Genomic DNA, 11897 nt, shown 5'->3' with positions numbered 1-11897 from the left:
TATTCAGCGTTTGGTTGTACTTAGCTCCACCCTCACGTCTTACCTCTGGTTGCAAAAAAACGACATGGCCATGGCCAAAAACTAAGATGGCGACGGCCTAAATGCCAAACTCGAGGCTTCAAAACCGTAGCCCACAAACCAATGGGTGACATCACAGTCTCTTCGTCCACTTGTTTTTACAGTCTATGGTTTTTGCAAGTTTCACAATTTGCAGGTTATCTTCTAGACACACCCCTTTCACTTAGCTAACTCTCAGTGAGGAAGTTCATTAGCTTGGTTGCTAACAGGACTATAAGTCCACACAGTTTATTCCAAAGATGTAATCTTGTCTCATAACTGTCTCTGTTGTGGAGCAGTTTATACTGACTGAAGAGGTTAAATAAAATGTGACATGCAGCTAATAAACTACGATAGCTTCTTCCATTTTGGACTCTCCCTTCCTTCAGAAGTTGGCACTGTAAAGACGGTTTGCTGTTGGTCTACGATGACCAGACTTCTCGGTTTGTCCGGGATTGTCCCGGTTTCATGATCGGTGTCCCGAGTTCCACCAAATATCTGTAAAAAACTAAAATGTCCTGGTTTTCACCACAATTAAAATAATAATGCTAATATTTACTATTTAATACTTGTTTTCAGCGCTTACATGGATGTTTTTCATGTTCTGTCCCACTCATTATTACCTAACCTAATATGAAAACAATGCACCACGCGTCTGATTTCAACACTGATTTGTCTCTAGGTGTGTCAATCAGTCACCTTTCAAAAATTCTACAATGAGCGTTCTACATGTGGTGCGTGCATATTAGCGCATGCATGTGCATCCATGAACATGCGGTATACTTAAGGGTCGCGGTTTGGAAAATATAGTCACCCTATGTCGGTTCACCAAAGTTAAACTTGATGCAAAAAAGGCACCAAGATTTACTTGTGATTGTGGCGATGCCATTGAAATGAACTGATTTTGCTACAAAATGTCATTGTGACTTCCTCGACTGCTGCAGTGGAACTGCTCAACACATCAGACTGTGTTTATTCTGGGAGGCTTCCAGGTGTGAATGTGTGTGAGCGTGCGTGTGAACACAGCGTAAATGACAAAGAGAGCTCTAAGTGAAACTTTCCTGAATAAATTATCGTTAAAAACAACAATCATTTATTTCTAAATAGAAGTGGAGCTAATCACACAGGAGGAATGCTGTCTTTTGTCGTTCACTGCCAACCCTCAAGCTCAAACCAGGTCAGAGCTACTCTTGATAATCAATGATGATCAAACAGTTGTTAATGTGCCACTGTTCACACTTTTAAACCAGTTAAACCAGCTCAGTATGATGCGTTTAAAGCCGATGTGATTATGAAACTGCTCTGTTGACGAGACAAACTTGAATCGATCGCTGTAGAAATAAACTTTTCTTCGGACTGCTCATGTTTTAACAAGACTTTATTATAAAGACACGAATGTACATCTTTCAAATTTCAATGGAATACTGACATTGCGTGTCTAATTTCACATTTTTATTTTCTTTCCTCTGCAAAGAACAAATAGCAAAATCTTTCACCTTATAAACAAGTGCTGCAATTCAATCTCCAAAATACAACACCCCACAGGCTGGACAACGACTTTCTGAACAAGATTAAAGTTGGAAATCAGATAGAAATGAACATCAGCAACCTGAAAATCATAGCAGCATCATGTTTTTGAAAATAAAAGTATTTTTAGGAAAAGCCCACTCAAGAGTCTAATTTATGTTTTTTTTCACGTTATGTCTTTGAAGAATAATCCCAATCAAGTTGAAGTTAACTGATTGATCACTGAGACGATCCCAGACTGCACAATCTTGCAGGTTCCACTGAAATTTGACTATTAAAGGCCTTCAAAAGTTGTAAATGGGTCAGTTTCTCTCGAGTTCTGGAGTAGAAAAATAATCCTGGACGAGTTGATCAGCTGATGACGACAGAGTTGAAGGCTTCAGATATCTGTGCATCGTTTCAGTTCGTTCACAAATAAACTTTCTTAAAATGTCTCTACTATTAGTTTAAAGGATCTTCAAAAATAAACCACCAACAACAAAAAGAATACTTCTTTGTAAGCAGAGAAGAAGAGAAACACAGGAGGTCACAGCACTTGGAAACGCCATGAGGCCTGGTCTTTGTAGTCCAAACAGTCGGAGGTGTTGAAGTTGAGTTTCCAGGCCGAAGCCGCCGTCTGCTCTTTGTAATCCAGACAATCTGTGGAGTTGAAGGTGAGGCCAGGCGCGCTGTACGCCTGATGGTGGTGCGACGGGTGGTGGTGATGGTGGTGGTGCCCTGACGTCTGGGCGATGTGGTGGTGCGGGTGTCCCGACATGGAGCTGCCAGTCATGGGGCTGAGCTGGTGCGGGTGATGCGGGTGGTGGTGGGAGTGCATGGGCGCCAGGTACGAGCCGCACTCCACGCCGCCAAAGTAAGAGCCTGAAGCCGAGGCCGGGTAACCCTGGCTGTACGCTGCCGCCGTCTGGCTGTAAGACACCGGGTAGGAGGGCGTTCCCCCGGTGCCGGAGGACGACACGGAGCGTTGCATGCAGGAGGCGCTGGTGGGGGCGGCGGGGTCAGGCAGCGTGGCTGGCGCCGGGGCCGGGGAGATGGGCGCCGGGCTCCAGATGGACGACACCGGGGCAGTGACGGAGGTAGAGGTACTGATCAGACCGGGATTGCCGAGGCCGGAGGAGGAGGAAGAAGAAGATGTAGAGGAGGAGGTGGAAGAGGAGGAGCTGGACACCGCCGGCGGGGTGAACTGGCCGCTGCTCTCTGAACCGGTGCTCTCTCTCATCGGAGACGACTTCTTCTTCATTGGTTTCACCTTGGCGCTGTTGCTGCTCTGCTGCTGCTGCCGACATTTGGCTCGTCTGTTCTTAAACCAGACCTGAGGAAGGAGGAGAGGTCAAAAGGTCAACGTCACACGTCGAACACGGCTAAATTAGAAACCCCAAAAAAACAGCAAAACCTGACGGAGTTGGCAGGAACTAAACACCTTTCCTCTAACATGATCCTACTGAGGTGCTGTGGCTCTGACCTTTACTGCTGGCTGCAGTTCATCCAGAGACTCTTTTCTGTGGATGAAGAGTCGGCTAAATGACTACAGTACCACATCAAACTAGTAAATGTGCAGAGCTTGTGAACCCGTGTTTCTTTGAGACAAATCACATTATCTCACATTTTTCAGCACAATAGAAACTTTAAAGGGTCAGTTCACCCAAATGAAAAAAACTAAACACAGTATTTACTCACTTAGTGGCATTTAGGCATGCAGATCATTTTGATTTGATTTGTCCAGATTTTGAGATTTCTGCCTCCATCTCAGTGTAATAGATATGAATTTAATTTTGATTGTGTGTGACTGAAAAATTACATTTTAAAAATGTAAAATTGTTCATGAAACAAGTGCCCTGTTACAGATAAGATAATACACGGTGTACACACAGCTTTCATAGGGACTATTTCTTCAGTAAAAAGTAGTTCCAAATAGGGACACCTTCTGGAAAGAGACACCTCCACTGTGCTGAGTTGGAGGCAGAAACCGCTGAGACATATTTAAAAATCTAGACAAAATTTAATCCATCTGCATCTGAAGACACCACTAGCAAAAAAGACAAAATATTTGTTTTTGGTGAACTGACCCTTTAAATCCTGTTGTATGCCGGCCTACAAAAGTACTAAAACAAACTCTGTGTCACAACCTGTTCAGTAACTTTTTTACATGATAAGAATTGCATGATGAAATATTTTTCGAACTAAATGATTAATATTAGTAGTAAGCGTGCAGCATGATCTCAGAGGAAACTGCTCATTCTTGTTAAATGAAATGTTTAAACAAAACGATGCAACTTCTGTAGACTCAACCAGGGTGGTTTTTCAAAATAAAGCAAGCAGAAATATCAACAATAACTTAACGACAAAATAATGTTAACATACAAAAACCGTGTCTGAATATACCATGTCTGCTTTTTAAAACAAATATTATTAATAATAAATAATATTAATAATTAATAACAATACAATAAGCAAAGATAAATAACTATAAATACATTGAGAGAGCTTCATAAAACCGGAATCTAAATCCATGAATGTATGTACTCGGCAAAAATAAACCTGATTGTGATATTTATTTAGTTTCAGCAGTATTTTTTTATCAGACGTGCGATGTTTGTTGCCATCTTTATACATTTTGGATGACAGGGAACACATCAGGGACGATGATGGAAATAAGTTCAGGGCTTTGTGGTTGTCTTGATATTGTACTTATATATATATTATTAAATATAAAATATATTGTTGAATATATTTATAAAAATCAAACCAAAAACTAAAGCAATACACATTAAAAAAAAAACTGTGTGGCTAATTTTCATACCAACAAGACAAAAACACACATTTGAAGTAAACTTGTTAATGTTTTTTTAGTATTTAAAAGTACACAAACTGGAGTTTATGGTTTCTGTATGTTGAGAAGTGCACATAACATTTAAAAAAATTGGAAAATATTTTCCAATTATATAACACTAAGTAAGTTAGGAGCAGTATTTGCAGTGGCCTAGCAATATTTTAAAAGATAATGTGCTTCCAGAAAAATAACAACAGCCACTACTACTATACTGATAATACTGCTAACTGGGCCTGTCAGAGGTGAATTAGTAAATGCTGTGGTGGTAAAAGCGGCCTGTCAGCAGCAGCAGAAAGCAGAGAGGCAGCAGCCATAATTGCAGCTTTAAGCCCAGCAGAGGGCCGCTAAAGCAGGGGGAAAGAAAACCTCTCACAGCCTTTTCTAAAGAAAGCTCACCGCATCAAAAGCCGGTCCTTCACTCTGCTAGAGCCCAGCCAAATTCTCCCCTTTGATTAAAGACTTGTCTCTACTTGATCAATAATAGCTGAACTTTTCTTCTTCTTCTTTTTTTTTTTTTTAACACTGGAGCTAATCAGCCTGAGGTGAAACACAGAGAATCCATCAGAAAGTGGCACCAGAACATTAAAACCTGAGCTCAGATGCATGAAACTGTTCGAGGACAAACACAGTGACTGTGTTGTTTAGTAACGTAAATGGGATGTAACAGTAGAGCATGAAACTATCAGCTTCAAGGAAACTTGAGCTCTATGCTTTCTGCTGTGACCTCCAAATTTCTGCACTTTCTGCACTTCTTCTGCTCGACATGCTCCTGGATCCATCTCTTCATATATGTTCACATTATATCACTCAATTTTTTGCCATATGGATTGTCTATGTTTTATTTTTCATGATGTTGTTACTTTGTACACACAACATCTATTGCGTGGCTGTCTGTCATGGAAGAGGGATCTCTCCTCTGTTGCTCTTCCTGATAATAATAATAATAATAATACATTTTATTTGGTGGTGCCTTTCAGGACACCTTACAAAGATAAAATTATACATAAACAGTTAAAAACAGACCGACATGACAGAGACACATATAAGGCAGACACATATGATGAACTGATGGACACTACACAGAATATTCCTGAGGTTTTTCCCTATTAAAAGGGGTTACGTTTTTCCTCATCCGATGAGAAGGTCATACTGTAAAGAGCAGAGGGTGTCATATCCTCTACAAATTGTAAAGCCCCCTGAGGCAAATTTGTGTTAGGGCAATTTAAATCAAATTGAGTTCTTTGCTAATTTTTATGCTAAACTTTTTTTGAAAAGTTTTACACTTATAACTTAAATATACTCAATGCACGTCCAATGTTATTTGATAAACGTCAGCAGATTAAAGTTAGAAGAAACAGTACTGAATTCTCCCAAATTAGATATAGATGGGGTTTTTTAAGTTTTTTTAAAGTAAAAATTGTAAAGCCCCCTGAGGCAAATTTGTGTTAGGGCAATTTAAATAAAATTGACTTGTCTGCTAATTTTTATGCGAAACTTTTTAGAAAAGTTTTACACTTATAACTTAAATATACTCAATGCAAACCTCAGCAGATTAAAGTTGGATGAAACTACTGAATTATCCCAAATTAGATATAGATGTTTTTTTTTTTTAAGTTTCCCCTTTCCTTCTAAATGAAGTTAAAACTTCCACATGTGATGTCCCTGACACACATAATAAACCATCCTGGTGAGTGTCCTACCTGCACTCGTGACTCCGGCAGGTTGATCTTCAGTGCCACTTCCTCCCTCATGAAGATGTCCGGGTAGCGGGTCTTGGCGAACAGAGATTCCAGAATGTCCAGCTGCGTTCGGGTGAAGGTGGTGCGCTCGCGGCGCTGCTTCCGCGGGTTGCCTGCAAGAAGAAGAAGAATACAAAAATCAGAATCAGAATCAGAATCAGAATCAGAATCAGAATCAGAGTGGTGTTTATTGCCAGGTGTAAGAGGTATACACTAGAAATTTGCTTTGGTTTTGTTGGTGCAAGTAAGCAGTATAATAACAAAATAATAGATAAAAACGTTAGAATAAAATAAGAATAAAAAAATTGAAATTCTACCAATATACAATACAAAATAAGCTATAAACAAAAATAAACATGATATAAACAGATAGAGCAAATATTGCACTATGTGTCATTAGTAACTCAGTCCAAGAGTGTGAAGCACAACTTTAATACCCGTCCAACCCCCCAAAAAAAGTTAGAGACTGAATCATGTTGTGAGCTTGGAGATCTGTCGTGTGTAAAAGCAGTTTTTTTTAAATATAATTAACTTTTTAATACGTGTCGTGTCTTCATTATGTTTCATTAATTGTGATTATTATTTAGCGTAGTTCGATGTTTTTCTAGCTTATAAAACATTTTGGACTTCCAAAAAAAATATAATTTGATATAGAAGCGTTTTATCATCAAGACAAAAGTGATAGACTTAACGACAAAATTAAAGAATAATTGCGGCCCCAAATTCACCAGAAGCACAGATCAAAGTTTAATATCACACACATTCACAACATGCATGAACCCAGTTTCCACATCGCGATCATCGCACACTTCCCCCCACCACCATCTTATAGAAGTTTTAAATCACTTTAAGACTTCCAAAATAATATATTTCATTTGGTTTTATTCGTTTTTACCAACCGGACAACAGTAGGTAGTAAACTGAGTGATACACTTTAAAGCAGCGTTCAATTTTTATGCACCAAATATTTGTAAGCTCCCAGAAACCTGCAGGACCAACTCCAACTCTGAGTTCTTTTAAATCAAAGCTTAAAACTTTCCTGTTTGCTGCTGCTGCCTTTTATTAAACCAGATAATGATCTTATACTGCACTAGAGCTTTTACTCTTGTGTGTTATTCTCTATTTTAGCTTCTATCCTAGCTTTTATTTTTTAGCTTGTTTTTATTTTCTAATATTTACAGTTTTTATGTTTTTATAACTGTTTTAATTATGTCTTAATGTTCTTTTGCACTTTTGTCGCAATGTTCTTGAATGTTTATGTAAAGCACTTTGAATTGCCCTGTTGCTAAAATGTGCTATACAAATAAAGCTGCCTTGCCTTGCCTTAAAGTCTGTGTAGAATAGTATAGGAATAAAGGAGAACTGAAAATAATCACTAAACTCGAGCAGCACAGAAAAATAAAAAGCAGAATTAGAAATATTATAGTAACACCACATACTGTATACCAGTATAATTGAAATAGTTTTTTAAGTTTACAGGGATAACATATATAAATATGATCCGAAACCCCGCATACGTGTTGTTAAAACCAAAGTGAGTTATTTCCGTTGAAGTTGTGTATTTAAGTTGTTTAGTTGCTATATGAGTTCTGGTTGTGATGAGTCTGTGTGTGGTGTTTTACACCGTACCTGGGTATCCTACAGACGGGTGCAGCAGGTCCATGGCCGCTCCGCTCAGACCCAGTCCGTTCATCCCGTACGGGGCCTGTTTCAGATAAGACATCATGCTAGAAGACCGGAGGGGAGACCGGAGTCTGGACGGTATCCGGCGGGACGGTGCAGATCTCCCGGTGTGAAGGTGGTCAGATGTTCAGGTGATCAGGTCTCCGGTGATCAGGTCGACTCCTGAGACATAAAGAGGCACCGTGAGTCTCTATATGATATTACTCATTAATGTGTTCATGCATTATACAACCCAATATGTCACTTGAAACAATAAAACGTTTAATTAATGGCTTATAATCAAATCTGCATTAACAATAAACTTTAATTTAAACTAAACACGAAAAACTCTTAACTAAACGCAGATTTAAAGTCACGCTCTTTCATTATATAATAGCCGAGAGGCCTGTTACTTAATTTTTTCTCTTCTTCTCTTACTTTTTTTTTTTTTTTTAACAATTAAAGCAGTAAAACAACGTAGAAAACTCTCACGCTGTTATGCAATAATAGCCGAGAGGCCTGTTAATTAATTTATGTGAGGTTTCACAAAATCTGCAGTTTGTTTTTTGTTTTTTACAATTAAAGCAGTAAAACACTCTCACACTGTTATGCAACCAAAACCTGTAAATGATCCTGCTGATTGTAGGTTAAAAGAAATGTTTGTAGAGAATAAAGTTTAAATTCCTAAAATCACGTATTTCACAACCTAATGAATGCAGATAGATGGCCTCGGTAAAAATAATCCTTTGACTGAATTAAGGAGGTGAGAGAGGAAACTAAATCTGATCTCCTGGAAAATAACTTCTGGAATTAAACTGGACGAATTAGAGGAAGAACATGTTAAACAAAATGTTGTTTTATGGAGAATTGATCTGCAGCTTAACGTGTATTGGATAAATAAATAAAAAGGCCCAGAAGAAGCTTCATGGACTAAATGTTTGCTTAAGTGGAAATGTACACGAACATGTGAACATTGTGAGGAAAGAAACTCCCAGCAGTTGAATTAATGTGAAATAAAAAAGTGACACCAGGCTTGAACTTTGTGGTGTTTATTATAGAGAAAACATCAGTCTGCTGTCAGTCTCAGTATAGTAAAGAAATATTTTTAAAAAATGTCACCAAGCTCAGTATGATCTCACAAGATCAACTCTTATTATCATATAATAATAATAATAATCATAATAATAATCATAACGATGGCCAAACTTCTGTTAAACTCGACCTCATCATTACATGAGACTCCTGCTGCCTTAAACAGGCCTGTTATCACTCAGATCTTCATTACGTTTTAATTAATTCAATAGCTCACAATTAAATCGACCTGTGGAGACACACGTTTAAATTACAGGCCACTTGAGACTTTTCTCACCTCCTCTCACCAATATCTCTGCAGGAATGTCAAAGTCTTATATTAATTCACTCAGACTGAGACTTTTACATAATGAATTCATGGTGCGAGTTTATTTTTTTACTTCTGGATTTTATATCCACCCATATTTTTTTTCAGTAAGGCTGCTTATGTGTTAGACTTTGAATGTTAATTATTTGTTTTTATTTAATTTTTTAGACTTAAAATTATTTGCTTAACATTCATGTGCTGACTTTTAAGCTACTTTTGCCATGTCCTTAATGTAATATATTTATTTAGGCCTATTTACTGCATAGTTCTGTTTGCTATATGGGAAGAAGACTTGTAAAATGCATAAACTAAATATTATAATTCACTTTTTTAACACGATAAAAAACACGCAGTCACATAAAAATGAACACAACAGTAGGCATATGGAATTAAATAAAAGTATATAAATGTGGATAAAGGCAAAGACTGATCATAAAATGCATAAAAAGAGTATAATATATCAAGAGAAAATCTTTTTAAGCATTTATCTCCGAATTAATAAATATTCTGCAACTTTGATTTACTCTTTTTTTCCTGCAGCACTTCACACATTATAGCTGCAGCTTTAATAAACGGCCTTAATGATTCACTGTTAGTATTAGTGTAAGACAATGTATTTAGATAAGAATTTCCATAATCCACTGGGGTCCTTTTAGCAGGTAAATGCTCACATTTAGGACTAATAGCAGCTTTTTGTGCTGTGAAAGGAGCCGCAGGCCTCCTGATGGATCTGAACTGACTGAGGCGTTAACACTCCACAGAAAGCTTCAACTTATTTCCATAACCGCAGGAAGGAGCCGAATCACGCAATGGAAATGACTGGAAATGCGGCAAAACTGTGTGCAAATGAAGTCCATTAGAATTTAGATTAGATCTACAGGGCGACAATTAGCAGAGTAGCTCTTATCAGTCACCGGACAGGAGGCCCAGGAGGAGGAAACACACCGAAATAAAGAGAAAAGTCCATCTAATTAAAAAGTTTTATATTAGGAAAATAATAATAATGTGCTTTTAATGTTGCGTTTCATTCGTAAAGGTTAACCTTTGTTTTTGTAATTGTTATTATTTCAGAGACAAAACAAATTAACATCTATTTAATATGTTTTATTTACATTTTTTAAACGTTTTTTTTATTTAAACATTAGTATTTATTTTTTTCGTTTTAGAAAAACGACATAACAGCCTCGTTACTTCAAATGAAAACCAGCCGGTACAAAGTTAAAATATCTTTAAAATTGTAGCCCTAAATATAATATAATATAACTCCAGTATTGTTAGTTGTAGGTGAAATCAGCTTCTCATTAATCAGGATAAATAAACAGCAGATACAAATTAAATAACTCGCAGGTATGAGTCTCACCTTCTTCCGGCTCCTTGTTTCAAAAAGAATCCTGTTAAATGTCAAACCAATGAGATCCAGAGGTCGAGAAATATCCACATGGAGGAAAGTTTGTTGTTTTCTGATTTCTGCAACTCGCGCCTGTTTCGGAACTACAAAATTAACATTTCAACGCAGTAAAAATTAAAAAAAGTAACCACCGTGTTGTTGTGTGTCTTGATGCCGCGCTGCGTCTCTCTCCTCTCTGCCGCTGTTGACGGATGGAGATTGATGCTCGCTCTCCGAGGCCCGCGCCTCTATGAGTCAAGGAAGCACGCGGTTCTGCGTCCTCTGAGCCAATCACAGCGCTCTGCGGCCTCATGGGCGACGCGGACGGCCAATCAGAACACGAGTTTGGCGCCAAAACACCCTCCCCCTTTCGAATGGAACGCGCAACGACGTGACGCGAGTGGAACGTTCTGTGTCAGAAAGTTGAAGGAGAATCAGCCGACTGACATTAATAACAACAACTAGTCATATTATTAAAGAGTCATTATGGAAGCTTTGCATTAAAATTGTGTGTGTTTTTTTTTTTATTCTATTAACACATAAATTGAACCACGCGTCTTTGTATTTGGATTGAAGAAATTAAAATGGAAAATTAAATTTTTTTTCGTCGTCAATAAATCGTGAAATTAGCTTTAACAGTTACCATAAAATGTGGCAAACAAAGTGACCAATTCGGCTATTCTTTGAGTTTATAGCAAGTTAAGGCCCACAACACCAAGATTAGAGTATTTTCGTTGCAACTGAACACTTTACAACTTGCTGTAAGGCTACAGATATATATTTTTTATTTTCACTGCAAATATCACTGCTTTCCTGGATTAAAATAATAGGCTACATGAGGTATTTTCGTCCCTGAACGACACTGACAACCTCAACCAGCTGATTTAGTTCATAAAAATACCAAAATATTGTTGGAAAAAGAAACCTGGCAGCAAAAAAAAACTGCAATAAACTCAAAGCTGCTGCTGTCATGAATTATTTGACTTAAATGACCTTCCATAAACACACTGCACTTAGACGATCATAGGCTCTTTATTTTTTTAAGTGTTTACAGATATAAGACACAACTCAGGTTATTTTATCATATAATATAATTGAACAAATGCATACATAATGTTATCAATACTTTCAGCAAATATAAAATATAACAACTACATTAACAGGTGTAATTTATAGGCCTTAATGAACAAATAGCATCAATTCCACTCCTAATCGTGAATTCAAATAACATGCAGGAAATTACCTGCTGAGAAATGTATAACCTTGTGGTGGCCCTCTGAGGCAGGGAAATATGAA

General features: G+C 37.7%; 1 protein-coding gene and 1 long non-coding RNA gene across 2 annotated transcripts; one reads left to right on the top strand and one right to left on the bottom strand.

The window, feature by feature from the left end:
• Window positions 1-1707: 1707 nt before the first annotated feature.
• LOC141764215 (homeobox protein OTX1 B-like) lies at window positions 1708-10894 on the bottom strand. The gene is made up of 4 exons (XM_074629241.1): window positions 10575-10894; window positions 7783-7998; window positions 6115-6266; window positions 1708-2896 (listed from the first exon to the last, which is right to left on the bottom strand). The coding sequence occupies exons 2-4, from the start codon at window positions 7877-7879 to the stop codon at window positions 2111-2113; spliced, it is 1035 nt and encodes a 344-aa protein (XP_074485342.1). The 5' UTR covers window positions 7880-7998; window positions 10575-10894; the 3' UTR covers window positions 1708-2110.
• Window positions 6305-8946, top strand: LOC141764216 (uncharacterized). The gene is made up of 3 exons (XR_012593229.1): window positions 6305-6359; window positions 7798-8018; window positions 8535-8946. It is a non-coding gene; the product is annotated as an uncharacterized LOC141764216 (long non-coding RNA).
• Window positions 10895-11897: the final 1003 nt, after the last annotated feature.

Source organism: Sebastes fasciatus, chromosome 3 (genome assembly GCF_043250625.1).
Source record: "Sebastes fasciatus isolate fSebFas1 chromosome 3, fSebFas1.pri, whole genome shotgun sequence".
In the NCBI taxonomy this organism is placed as follows: Eukaryota; Metazoa; Chordata; class Actinopteri; order Perciformes; family Sebastidae; genus Sebastes; species Sebastes fasciatus.
The sequence above is the reverse complement of the archived record's forward strand: the minus strand, read 5'-3'. Positions and strand labels throughout refer to the sequence as shown.

Excerpts from the sequence above, each read along its gene's own strand:
- LOC141764215 (XM_074629241.1), bottom strand. The coding sequence starts at position 7,879 with ATGATGTCTTATCTGAAACAGGCCCCGTACGGGATGAACGGACTGGGT. Across the intron at positions 6,267-7,782 it reads CCCGTCTGTAGGATACCCAG|GCAACCCGCGGAAGCAGCGC; the intron begins GTACGGTGTAAA and ends TTCTTCTTGCAG. Across the intron at positions 2,897-6,114 it reads TGCCGGAGTCACGAGTGCAG|GTCTGGTTTAAGAACAGACG; the intron begins GTAGGACACTCA and ends CTCCTTCCTCAG.